This window comes from Vipera berus, assembly GCF_964194415.1.
Source record: "Vipera berus genome assembly, chromosome: 1".
NCBI classification, from domain to species: domain Eukaryota; kingdom Metazoa; phylum Chordata; class Lepidosauria; order Squamata; family Viperidae; genus Vipera; species Vipera berus.
Genome location: NC_138202.1, coordinates 311,096,507 through 311,111,105, shown reverse-complemented (window position 1 = coordinate 311,111,105; position 14,599 = coordinate 311,096,507). Strand labels below are relative to the sequence as shown.

Sequence of the window (14,599 nt, the reverse complement as noted above, 5' to 3'; positions counted from 1 at the left end):
TTAGATTCTGCTGATTCTTCCTTTCAAGTTAATGTCATAATGAAAATCATCCAATAATGTCCTGAACTTAATTAGTTAAAGAAATACTTATCTCATATCATCACATCCATCCTCTGAGCCCTATATGCATCAGATGGGAAAATGTTAGTGTCAAGAAGCATCTTCTAGTGTATTGCAAGTTTCACATTATAATATTATGCCGCAGTGGAAGGAGAAGCTGGCAATTGTTCTGCTGACTTGACTAAAACTGTCACTTGCATTAATCCTCAGTTGGAATTGGCCCTAAAAATAGAACTGCGACAGCTGACATTTTTCTTTTAAAAGCCTTCTCCATCTAAATATAGAAAGGCCTATGTTGCCTCTCACAGGAATTATTACATGCACAAGCCAGAGTATCCATAAATAACCATGGCATCTCCCCTGGTAACAACACATAACATGTATTCTGGATTGCTGGGAATTCAGCTCTCCTGTCCAGCTGGGATCGTCTCAGCTGTCAAGCCTTAATTTTTAAAAGTAATTTCACCTCACTGGCCTATGTAATATTATAAAAAGATCTGTGAAATGTTTTTGAGGTAAAGATCTTAGATGTCGCGGTGTGTGTCCTTTTTATCAGATGAGCAAGGAGGTGGCTAAATCCTTGCACTGAAATAAAATAGAGAGTAATTAAATAGCCAAGGAATAGAAAAAAATCTCTTAAAAAGGATAGCTACCTACTGTCAGGTTTTGAACACATTTTTTTTCTTTGCAACTGTATCCAGATACGCCATTTTTTAAAAAATAAAAAATAAAAAATGCAATGCAATACTAACCGTCTTTCCTTCCTCCCACCTGATTCCTTAGGTGGGAGAGTTCAGAGCTCATGCAGCGGAGTGGACAGCCAACGTTACCGCAGAGTTCAAAGAAACCCGTAGGCGCCTGAGCGTTGAGATCTATGACAAATTCCAGCGGGCTACCTCCATCAAAAGAAAGCTCTCTGCAGAAATGGCAGTGAATCACAGCCAAGACCTGACTCCTTGCAAAAGAACCTTGTCTGTCAACCACCTCACCAGCGAGAAGGATATCTTGCCTGCCATCACAAAGACAGATAGCATTTATATGAATGGCTTGACTCCTCACTGTGCAGCGGAAGAAATTGCTGTGATTGAGAACATTAAGTAGCAGTGACCTTGAAGCCTGATCTTTTAATAAGAAGCCACCTATGGTTTAGACTTACCTTGTAGGTCCTGATTATTTTCCCTCTGTCCATAACCGATGCCAATAGCATTTTTTTAAAATCATATGCATGAGTTCCAACAGAAATCTACCCACAATATGGAGTCATCATTATATTTCTTGAAAGACACAAGATGAATGGCACTTTGGTCATTGACAAATGCTGGACTAGGCAATGTTCAATGCCTTTTTTTTAAAAAAAAAGCCTAAATATTGGTGCCCAGACTGGTTTTTGTTTTTGTTTTTTTCATCTCTCCAGTTGCGCCGCAAGGCATTAAGAATGAATAATGCTGGTTTAGATTAACAATGTAGCTTTGAGAGATCAGTCCTTAAACTTTTCAGGGTCTACCATGCCAAGCCTAAGAAAGGACCATACATGGACTACAATCTATATGTAAATGGCAAGAAAATCTTATGCAGCCTTTTACCTAAGAAATTTTTGTCAGTGCCTTATCTTTTAAAGAAACAGAACCTCTATATCTTTCATATGGGTTTTTGTTAGTTTGTTGGTTCTTGCATGAGTACAATATCTCATGTTTATATTTCCTCTTGCCCTCCCCCTAACCATGTTTTAAGGATGTCTGAAGCCAAGGATACCAGCGTTAAAAAATATGCCAAATCAAGGACATCAAAACGCCACTTCTAATCTAGCTTTAAAGGCACTGCAATTATAAGGGTTGCAAAAGGTGTCCCCTATTTTTTTTTTAAACTCAGGTGCAGGTAATACATGTACACTCAATTGATATGTAGAACTTATGGATCCATGTCAGGTCTCATTACTTAAAGTTTATTCAACCTTTCATACCCATGCACCATGTACCAAAAAACTTCAGTTGTGTATTATTAAATTATCTGACAAGAGATATATCTTGGTGCAATAGATTCTTTTGCATATAAAGAATGCAGAAAAATCCTGAATCAACAGCAGGTTAGCTACTAGCAAGTGCAGTGCTGCTGGCAAAAAAAGCATTCTTTTCTCTCTCTCTCCATTTGTTTTATCTGTGTCATGTTAGAAGCTCACTTAGCACAGGGATTGTGCCTGCTGGATTGCTTTCCTTGAATGTTACATCCTACATTTTTGCCCACTGCAGCTGGGAATAAAAGTAGGAGTGCAATTGAAACTGGCATCACTGTGACTTTCAACACCAAGGATATAGATGGTATCTGAAGACAAATGCAGACATGGAAGTAGTTAATCAATAGCACAGAGTACAATTAAATAGATGACTCTTGGTTGGATATGATAGGCTGATATGCAGATGTGAAACCAATCCTTAGAATTTCTTTGTTTTTTAAAAAAAAAACAAATTAATTTTATAGCCTCTTGTGTCTTCTGTTTCTAAGTTTGTGTATGAGATTCAGAAGGAATGCAGAATTTAAAATAATGGAAAGGAATGAAATGGCTTCTTTTAAATTGTTTTCAACCTTTTATTCTATTGCAAACTGGCTGTATATAAATACCCCTTAAAAGATTAATAGGCAGCCTGATCCTCAAAGCATAACTTGATAATAAGGTGCAAGACTCCACTGAAATCACAGGAGCTTACACTGACAGAGCTATCTGAGGCCTTCACTCTTGGCTCTGAGTATTTATAATACAAAATGGGACTACAATTGGATTCTGTTCAAATAACATATCCGTATCATTTGGTTATTATTAATAGCAGTATAAACTATGAATGTTAAATTTATGAATGCTTCATTTTTTCCTAACAAATCTAAGTTATAGGTGTAAATAGCAATCAGTGAAGAATTAACAAGAGTGTACATCTCAGATCAGTAAAGTTCCATTAAATATATATCAGGCCAAGCTCTTCAAAGAAAAAGGCCCCATCACCACCATTGCCCCCCCCCAGCACAGTGTTCTGAATGTCAACATGGTAAGAAAAGTTGTCTTACCATGTATAAACTGTGAATTGTAATGAAAATATAAAATAATAAAGTTTTTAATTTAAAAAAAATGTTTCACTGAATCTCCTACTTATGGCTATTTTAATGCTGGGAAAACTTCTGTAAAATCAGCATAACGGAGCTTTCAAATTGGGATGATTTCTATACCCAATTGCAGCCTTCCTAATTTTAATAAAATTATTTTGGCTGATATAAACAATATTTCCCTTTAGAAACATTTTGTTTCTTCTCCAATTAATTGTTCAGGGTTCCCCCCCCTATGGCTACTGCTTTATACTTGCATTTTGTCTTAAACACGTTGACCTTAATGCAACAAGCACAAAGTGGTACATACAATAGGGCATTCTTGTTTTTGTTCATAAAGGCTGTCTTGTTTCTAAAATGCTACTGCAAGACACTCCTTTTATTTCTAAAACAGAAACTTTCACACACACACACATTAAGATAGCTTAGATGATATATTTCTGTTGGGTCTAGAAAAAAGTTGCTTTATGCAAAGTCCTTTTATAAATCCAATTGTATATGCAAAGTCCTTTTATAAATCCAATTGTATATGCAAATAATCTATTTACACATCCCATGACTATAACATTAAATTTCTCAAATCTCACTGATCAGGGTTCCCAGACGATGGCTATCAGATCCAGCTATCGAAATTCAGGTTATGCAGGTGTGAACCTGGATTTTTGATTACTTAGAAATCTTCATTTTAATAGAATGTTTCATATTTTGTACTTAATGGAATATGTATACCAGGTAGGCTCTTCTTGGATATACAAAGCTGGCTGATAGGGGAGCTCCATGAACTGAATTATCTTATACAGGTAGTCCTTGATTTGCAACCATTCATTTAGTGACTGTTCAAAATTATGATAGCACTGGAAAAAGTGACTTATGACCATTTTTTTCACAGTTACGATCCTTGCAGCATCCCATGGTCACATGATAAAAAATTTGAATGCTTGGCAACTGGCATGTATTTATGTCAGTTGCAGTGTCTTGGGGTTACATTTATTTATTTATTTATTTATTTATTTTAATTCCATTTATATCCCGCCCTTCTCCGAAGACTCAGGGCGGCTTTACAAGCTTAGCAGTAGCCTTCATTCTATGTATATGCCTGCTTATTAGGGCTTTCACACACCCCAAGCGGCATTATTACAAAGTCAGCTTAATTGCCCCCAACAATCTGGGTCCTCATTTTACCTACCTCGGAAGGATGGAAGGCTGAGTCAACCTTGAGCCTGGTGGGATGCGAACCTGCACTAATTGCAGGCAGCTGGTGTTACTTATGGAAGCATTAGCCCACTGCTCCACCAAGGCTCTTGGTCACCTGTTGTGACCTGTTGTGATCACCTGTTGTGACCCTTTGACAAGCAAGTCAATGAGAAAGCCAGAGTCACTTAACAAATGTGTTACTAACTTAACTGCAATGATTTACTGTGGCAAGAAAGGTTTAAAATGGGGCAAAACTCACTTAACAACTGTCTCACGTAATAACAGAAATTTTGGGTTCAATTGTGATTGTAAGTCAAGGACCACCTGTACATAAAAAAACTAGACTAATAGAAAAGTATCATTACCAGGGTAGTATTGGACCCTTTATTCTTTGTCCATGAATTATAAATTATTTTTTACTTTGGTATGAAACATTGATGTGATGTATAGCCTGAAACCAAACATTTCAGATATTGATCTAATAGGTGTCTATATACAGTATATATATATATATATATATATATATATATATATATATATATATATATATATATATATATATACTGTATATACTGTATATAGACACCTATTAGATCAATATCTAATATATATATATATATATATATATATATATATATATATATATATATATATATATATATATATATATATATATATATATATGCAGAAGGACAGTGCCATCTCCCAATGGGAGCATGGTGACAATCAAAACTATGCATTGTTTTGATGTGGCTCTATTTGCTCACAGCTACTGATGATTTTCTGGGGAAATATAGGGCTGCAGTGATTTTCCACTGACTTCTACAATATTACATGGTTGTTAAACGAGTTTAATCCAACTTTGTATGTCATTATATTCTGAAAGATTATATAACTGCTACATATTATTATTAGGAATTTTTTTGAGGCACAGTCAATCCAGCACTGCCTAACTCAGGGGTGTCAAACTGCCAGCTGGATGTGTCATCCCAAAACCGCGCCCACCCCATTGCCGGCAATGGAGAAAAAGCTCCGATATGTTGCGCAACGTGACGTGACGTCGTGAGTTTGACATGTCTGACCTAACTGAACTCGGCCCACAGGATTCTGGGCGATGACCAATGACCTGGGTAAATTTGAATGGCTGCATTCAGGATGGAAGGCCAAAGGTTTTATATTAAATGTTACAGAGAATAAATAAAAGTATATTGTTGCATTTAAAGAAGTATTTCAGAGTCAGTACTGTGGCTGCATACTATGTGCTTTGTTTTTGATGATTTGCAGATTATGCTTATTGTTAAAATAGATATTCCACTTTTTTCACTTTTTAAATATCCAGGTTGACATATAAACAATATTTTTGTTGAGTCTGGTTGTGTTTTAGTAGCAAAAATAGAGGTTTCCTTGAAGAAGAAGAATTCTGCTTTTTTCCCTTTTTTAAACGTTTTATTAATATGTAAAGTAAAATACAAAATATAAAGCAAATAGTAGGACACATTGGGGAGGAGAAAGGGAGGGGGAAAAAGAGATTGACTTCCAACTTCCCCTGTTGCAGTAGAATAAAGCATTAACGTCGAGCCTCAACTTTTTACTTTTCCACAATAGTAAAAACTAGCCATTTCTGCAACAACAAATCAGGCAGGACAAGAAACAATGGATGGAAACTAATCATAATCATAATAGTAAAGTTGGAAGGGACCTTGGAGGTCATCTAGTCTAACCCCCTGCTCAGGCAGGAAACACTATACCATTTCAGACAAATGGCTGTCCAGTCTCTTCTTAAAAACTTCCAGTGTTGGAGCATTCACAGCTTCTGGAGGCAGGTTGTTCCACTGGTTAATTGTTCTAACTGTCAGGAAGTTTCTCCTTAGTTCTAGGTTGCTTCTCTCCTTGATTAGTTTCCATCCGTTGCTTCTTGTCCTGCCTTTGAGTGCTTTGGAAAATAGCTTGACTCCCTCTTCTCCTGAGATATTAGAACACTGCTATCATGTCACCCCTAGTCCTTCTCTTCATTAAACTAGACATACCTAGCACTTGTTGGCTTTTTTGGCAGCTGCAGCACACTGCTGGCTCATATTTAAGTGATTGTCCACTAGGACTCCGGATCCCTCTCGCAGTTACTACTATTGAGCAAGGTACCCTATACTATACCTGTACATTTGGCTTTTCTTGCCTAAATGTAGAACCTTACTTTTTTCACCACTGAATTTCATTTTGTTAGATAGCGCCCAGTGTTCAAGTCTGTCCAGATCCTCCTGTATCTTAAGCCTATCTTCTGGAGTGTTGGCTATTCCTGCCTGCTTGGTGTCGTCTGCAAATTTGATGAGTTCCCCATCTATCTCCTCATCCAAATCGTTGATGAAGATGTTGAAGAGCACTGGGCTCGGAATAGAGCCCTGGGGCACCCCACTACACACTTCCCTCCATGTAGATGTGGTTCCATTGAGGACCACATGCTGAGTATGGCCAGTCAGCCAGCAATGAATCCACCTGGTGGTGATGCTGTCTAACCCACATTTTTCTATCTTATCAAGTAGTAGGTTGTGATCTACTTTATCAAATGCCTTTCTGAAGTCCAAGTAAATTATATCCACAGCATTCCTCTGATCCACTAATTTTGTCACTTGGTCAAAGAATGCAATAAGATTTGTCTGGCATGATCTGTTTTTGACAAACCCATGTTGGCTTTTAGTAATGATTTTGTTTGCCTCTAGGTGCTCGCTGATTCATTGTTTGGTTATCTTTTCCAGAATCTTCCCAGGTATTGAGGTCAGGCTGATAGGTCTGTAATTTCCTGGATCCATTTTTTTTCCTTTTTTGAAGATGGGAACTACATCAGCTCTTTTCCAGTCCCCTGGTAGTTCCCCAGTGCTCCAGGATCTTTGAAAAATATAGTTCAGTGGTTCTGAGATCACACCTGCCAGTTCCTTGAGAACCTTGGGGTGTAATCTATCTGGTCCTGGTGATTTATCTAGGCTGGACAGGTGCTCACTTACCATTTTCTTGCCTATCTTAACTTGTGTTTCTATTCTGTTTTTTATGGCACTACAACCTAGAAGTAAGATTTTCTGACAATTAGAACAATTAATCAATGGAACAACCTGCCTCCAGAAGCTGTGAATGCTCCAACACCAGTAGTTTTTATGAAGAGACTGGACAACCATTTGTCTGAAATGGTATAGGGTTAGGTTTAGGGTTAGAAAATAAATTATTGGAACTTCCTGTCCAATGGTTTGTATGCCTTCTCAATCTAGGTCTTTTATGTGGCCACATCTATACAGCAACTATTTTGTGAGAGTGCTCACAATATATCCTCAAACTGCAAATATCCCCCCTGCCCCCCTCTAAAATTTAGGGAATCACAGAGCTTTTGGATCAAAATTATCATATATGATCTTGGTATCATGCTTACATCCATCTCCATTGTAACTTTTTAAATTGGAAACAGCAATAATCTATAATCCATTTTTCATTTATCTTCAGTTGCTGTATTGATCAAATCAGTTAAAGTGGTACTTTGCCTTCACTATATAATCATATAGAGTGTTACTGAGGTTGTTATCTGGTACTGTTGTTTGCTTTAACTTTTGTAAATGATTTTGTTCCTTTCATTTTGCAAACATGGTTTTATGATTTGAACTTTATTTAACACCTATCCAGAATTTGCTGACTGAGCAGTTAGTCTACTCAGTCAGCAAATGCTGGATAAGTGCTAACTGAAATTCAAACCCATTTTTGGCTACACAGTATATACAGTAGTCTGTTTAATTTGGTGTGGTCCATCTCATAAAGTCTAAAATTCCTTTAGATTGGTATTTATTGTAAATATTGGATTTTTTTTGACAGAAGTCTATTAGTTGGATGGAAACTAATCAAGGAGAGAAGCAACCTAGAACTAAGGAGAAACTTCCTGACAGTTAGAACAATTAACCAGTGGAACAACCTGCCTCTAGAAGCTGTGAATGCTCCAACACTAGACGTTTTTAAGAGGAGACTGGACAGCCATTTGTCTGAAATGGTATACTGTTTCCTGTCTGAGCAGGGGGTTGGACCAGAAGACCTCAAAGGTCTACTACTACTACTACTACTACTACTACTACTACTACTACTACTACTGCAATGATGATGATGTTATCATGATATAGGGAAATTATTAGCCACAGTGGAGTGCTCCATGATGCAACCAGGCAAGGTCACAGATTCTTGAAATGTGACATGGTGTTCTTTATTACACCACATAGTAGCAGCATGAACTTTTTAGCTTCTCCAAGTTCATTAGAAATAAGCCATAACTCAAATTCCTTACTGGTGGAGTACTCTTCTGGTGTACAGCAACCACTTCACTGGTATTCTTTGCTAATAGGGAATTGGTGAGTAGGTCAATAAGCATTTAAAAAGTTTCTTGTAAAATGACAGCTGTATAAAGGTATAAAGGTAAAGGAGTATAAAGGAAAAAGGAGTCCCTGTGGATTTTACTCCGCTAGTTGTTGCCGACTACACAGAACGATGCTCATCTCCATTTCAAGGCCATTGAGCCAGCACTGTCTGAAGACATTTACAATGTCACGGAGCACTGTTACCTTCCCACCTTCCCACTATTTATCTACTCACATTTACATGCTTTCAAACTCTTAGATTGGCAGGAGCTGGGGCAAGGAAGGGGGCTCACCCCATCATATGGTGCTTGGGTCTCCAACGGGGGCTGCCAGCTTTTTGGCCGACAAGCCCAGCATCTTAACTACTAAGCCACTGTGTTGCCACTATATTCATGTATGTGCAAGTAGATTCAGAATCATATTTCACTTTGTCTAAGATGTTTAAAATCTTTTTTCTTTCCACCTTCCCAGCATAAGAGACTTCTCAAAAGAGCTAACTCTTCACCTAACGTGTCCCAAATATGATAATTTGAGCCTGGTTATTTGTGTCTCAAGTGAGAATTCTGAAGAGGGCATGGCTAGACACTGACGAGGATGGTGTGCTGAGTTTTCTGCTCTTTTCCTGATCCAGTTATTTCCTTTAATATAGCCAGCTCCCATTATTAAGTAACTTATTAAATAGTATGCTAGGTAAAGCAAGATGTTCATGAAAGAAACTCTGCAAAGGAAAGCAGATTAAAACTTATTTGGAAGGCTCAAAAGAGGTTGAGGAGGCTTCCCCTAATGAAGGAAAAAGCAATAGAAGAAAATACTGCCCATAGCCAAGGACAGACATCTGATATGGAGGTGATTGGACAATTAATAAAACAACTTTAAAAAGAACTAAAGACAGAATGGGAAAAACATGCTGTGGGAGTATCTGAAGCTTGGCAGTTATGTCAGAGAAAATGAATAAACAATTTAAGGAAATGTCACAGCAAATAGCAGATATTGCTGAGACAGATAATGGCTACAAATAATGCCCTTGAGATAGACAAAGCTCAAAAGATTATTTCTAAATAAAGATTGAGATGGAAGATCTACAGGACCATAGCAGAAGAAATAATTTAAGGACTGAAGGAGTGGCAGAGAAAAATGAGAACTCTGAGTTGTTCTATAATCCTTCCCCCCCCCCTTGCATTTGGCTATCCATGGAATCTTCTCCAACATCAAAGTTAATAGCATCCATTTTCTCTCTGCTCCTTCAAACCCCAGCTTTTACAGTCATAGGTTCAGTTTTGTCACTGAGAAAACCATCACCTACATGATTCTGATATTTTTAGGTATAGATACATCAAGGCATCTGGATATCTTTTTATAGGTACCCTCGTGGCTACCCCACTAAGTGATAATGTGTGGCATATTTCTTGACTGCTTGTTCCTTTACTGTTTGTGGCCAGTCCTATAGAAGCTTTCTGTAATGGAGTGAGTGGATGACCTTGGGGAACAAGAGGAAGAGATGCTGCCTAGAAAGCAATCAGACAAGAGAGGCAGGAGCCTCCAGTGGCTTAACAGTGAGGGAAAGAAACTTAGGAAAGTCCTGCCCTAATGGTTCAGGTGGTTCAAAAGTGGCAGTGGGAAGTTTGTACCACCAGACTTGCAAGATTCTGTTAATATACTTCTACAATAAAGTAGAATTAGCTCATCTAATCACATTTCCCTCGGAGGGCTGACACTGTCCACTGCTTCTATATCTTCATTGTCAGTTCTAAGGCTGGTTGCTGTTTCTGTTGTTAGTAGTTTAATATGTTTACATTTAATCTTAGTTCCATTGTTTCACTGTTCTTTTTCAATTAAGAACCAGTGCTATTGGCTAGATCAATTTTTAAGGAAAAGGATGGGAAAGGATTTAATTTCTTGGCTATTTTCCCTCAGTAATAACACTTAGAGGTGGCTCCATTGGCTTGAAAGCAGAAAAGGCCATTTTCACAATCCCTGCAGTTTGTATCTAGCTCCTGATAAGAGAAAGTACAAATGACATAATACACAGGCAACAAAGGGACCATCCCACAATCCACATGTACAGGATACCCTCCATGTAGATATGATCTGGAGAAAATTCTCAGCTGAACATGTTTTCAACTGCAGTGAGGGAAAATCACCCATCCTTATCAATTACCATCTTTACAACAAAAGCAAAATTAGTCATGAATGTGATCATTTATTGCCAGTTTCAATGTATAGGAAATTAAACTAAAATGTTTATTGCTTTGTGCATAATATCTTTGAAGATAAGGAAACTGATAGAAAAGTCATACAACAACCTTCTATGTATTTATATGCCTGTGTAATTTATCATCCACTTCAATTCTCATATACTCTAGATAGTTTGTAGTGCTGAGAAATTTGCACGTGCCACTCAATGAAAATGAATACATGTTCTTTATCTCTTCTATAGTAATTTTTTTCTCTGATGAAAAAATGTTAAGTTACTTGGATGATAGCCTGGTAGATTATTGCTGCTATGGCACTCATCTGAATAATATCCCTTTCTTTCTGCAAAGGTTTAAGAATCATATATAAAATAAATACTGGAATTAATTTACACTTAAAGCATGGTAAAATAGATGCATCATAGATAGATTTATAAACGCTAAGAGGAACATATTGTAATCTGTGAGTGAATGCATATCATAACCTTGGAGCAGCATGGAAAAGCCCTCTTCTGAACACTGAGCAGTCTCTGAAAGGTCCTCTCCTGAAGATCTTAAGATTTGGAGAGGTCAGTTACCAGAAAGGAGATCCTTAGATAATTAGATTCTAATCCATTTAGGGCTCTTAAATACCAACATGTTAATGTCATGGTTCCGATTAAAAAGACACATCACAGAATATTGCATGATTATTTATTTATTTATTTATTTATTTAGTTATATTTATATACCGCCCTATTCCCTGAGGACTCAGGGCGGTTTACAGGGAATTAAAAATCCAAAATACAAAAATTAAGAACCAAATTAAAAAATATTAAATTAACCCTGTAGTCAGTTAAAAAGAACCCCAAATTAAAAATTCCTCCTCAGTCTGGGCCCGAGAGCTCAAAGAGCCAGGTCTTCAGGCCCCGGCGGAATGATCGAAGGTCGGGGGCAGTTCTCAGCTCCACCGGCAGCTGGTTCCAGAGGGCAGGCGCTCCCACCGAGAAGGCCCTATCCCTGGGTGTCACCCGCCGGCAGTCTCTTACCGGCGGGACCCTGAGCAGACCCTCCCTGTGGGAACGCACTGGGCGAAGGGCATTTGATGCCGGCAGCAGGTGTTCCCTCAGATATCCCGGACCCAGGCCATGTAGGGCTTTATAGGTGATAACCAGCACCTTGAATTTCACCCGGAGGGCAACCGGAAGCCAATGCAGCTCACGGAGTAGAGGTGTTACCTGGGAGTATCGGGAAACCCCCATTACAACTCGCGCGGCCGCATTCTGCACCAGTTGAAGCCTCCGAGTGGTCTTCAAGGGCAGCCCCATGTAGAGAGCGTTACAGTAGTCCAAACGGGAGGTCACAAGCGCATGAGTAACTGTGCGTAGGGCGTCTCGGTCCAGATAGGGACGCAACTGGCGCACCAGGCAAACCTGGGCAAAAGCCCCCCTGGTCACGGCTCCTATATGGTCTTCGAAATTGAGCCGTGAATCCAGGAGGACGCCCAAGTTGCGAGCCCTATCGACGGGGGGTAACACCTCACCCCCCATCATTAAGGATGGAATAACTTGGTTAACCCGAGATGCCGATATGCACAGCCACTCAGTCTTGGCGGGATTGAGACGAAGCCTGTTTCTCCCCATCCAGACCTGAACCGCCTCCAGGCACCGGGACATCACGGAGAGGGCATCACTGGGTTGGTTCGGGGTGGAAAGAAAAAGTTGGGTATCATCAGCGTACTGATGATACCCCACCCCAAAACCACGAATGATCTCGCCCAGCGGCTTCATATAGATGTTGAACAGGAGAGGCGAGAGAACCGACCCCTGAGGGACTCCACAAATGAGAGACCTCGGGGCGGATCTCTGCCCTCCTGTCAACACCGACTGCGAGCGGCCCTGGAGGTAGGAGGAGAACCACCGTAAAACGGTGCCTCCCACTCCATTTATTCTAAAGAAGTCTATAATGAGCAGAAACTGAGCATTGGCACTCATGGATGGATGCCAGAATCTGAATTCTCCTCCCCTTGACACACCACATCATATAGAATTTCCCTCCCTTATTTACACATCATGAATCATATTTACCAATTAATTTAACACACAAAGTTTCACTTCCCTTCTGAAGCGGCTATCCCTTATCTTGTCAAAACATCCGGTTGCATTCCACCCCGGCTTTAGTGATTCAAAACCAAACAGTTAAAGCAAAAGGCTGCCTCTTATATTGTCAGTGCAAAAACATGTCAATGTTTGCAGCATTGAGAGTTAATCTGTGTCTGAGATCTGATAACTAGAAAAGATATTTAAGTGCAGTCATTCTGGGATCAATGTGTCCTGGAAATGGTTAGCAGTTTAGCTTCCTCATCTTATATCAGTTGCAAATTTGAGCCACTGAATGTAGACTATGCTATAATCTTGACTAGGATAGTCATAATCAAAATGTGAATCATTGTTCAAAAACCAATTTGGACAGATTTCAGGATTTCCACACTTGTATCTATGTGTAATGCTTTCCCCCCGAAAAAATCAGTAAGGGAAGGGAAGCAATTTTTTAAATATCCAATTTCACATGGGGGAATACTGTACTTGTCACTAGGCTACTACCTTTTAATTTCTTGTTCCAGAGATTAACTGACTTGAACTTCTGGAACTGCTTCCAATATTATATTTTCTCATTGGTAATGATTGCCCAGCTTCTGCTTGAAATAAATGATCAAAAAATAAAGTCAGTGAATGAATTTCCATTTTTTTCTGTTACCATGTTTTCTTAACAAATTCTTATAAATTAAATAAGCAAGCCAGATATGACCTGAAGTAAATTGTTGAGCAGGACATAGGCAGGCCTGCAACTGTTCATTAAGATCAGGTTTGACAGTTATTTATTAATTTTATAAATTATAGCAGTAAACTAAATATAGAATTGTATTAAATGTGAATGTGAATGCATCTTTATAAAGAATGTTATTTTGCTCCATCACAGTGTCACAACAGGCATATGTCAGAAATGAAGAAAATCAAATTTTCTAGACAATTTGATTGAATTATTTCTCCTTCCAACTGATGCTCATGTCTTATTCATTGCTATTACATTCTATATCTTTTTTCTGGTAAAGAAAGTACTTTATAAATTCTACTAAAATTATACATGAGATACAGTAAGTATAATCCAGGTCCATAGGTAACACAATGCATGGAATCCAGTAGTCACCTTCCATTGATAAAAACCTCTTACAGAAGCTCTCAGATCCATTTCTGAAGATCAAGAGACCTTCTAAATTAAGTTTTATTGAGTTGAGATGGTTACAGAAGGGGGACAGAAGGTGGAAATCAAATTACATCAGTTGATTGATTGATTTAGAAATGTGTTTCATATATCATGGATTAATTGTTCCTTCACTGTCCTTTACAATATGTTCTAAGAAATTAACTAAATTTTATTTTCCTTTGCTTTCCTTTGCTTTGCTTTCCTTTGCTTTCCTTTGCTTTCCTTTCCTTTCCTTTCCTTTCCTTTCCTTTCCTTTCCTTTCCTTTCCTTTCCTTTCCTTTCCTTTCCTTTCCTTTCCTTTCCTTTCCTTTCCTTTCCTATCCTTTCCTTTCCTTTCCTTCCCTTCCCTTCCCTTCCCTTCCCTTCCCTTCCCTTCCCTTCCCTTAACTGTATCATGATTGGCCTGATCAGCTTAGATAAGGAAATATCTCTGAAACAAAGAGC

The 14,599-nt window shown here is 38.5% G+C and overlaps 1 protein-coding gene across 1 annotated transcript in view; it reads left to right on the top strand.

Annotated features, from left to right (window-relative positions):
• The window catches only part of KCNK2 (potassium two pore domain channel subfamily K member 2), a gene marked incomplete at both ends in the record, with an annotated part of 107,487 nt that extends 106,326 nt beyond the window's left edge, over positions 1 to 1,161 (top strand). Inside the window, one exon of the mRNA XM_081312896.1 lies at positions 844 to 1,161. Within this exon, the coding sequence (XP_081169022.1) occupies positions 844 to 1,161 (318 nt within the window). The remainder of the gene's footprint in view (positions 1 to 843) is intronic.
• Between the last annotated feature and the right edge of the window lie 13,438 nt (positions 1,162 to 14,599).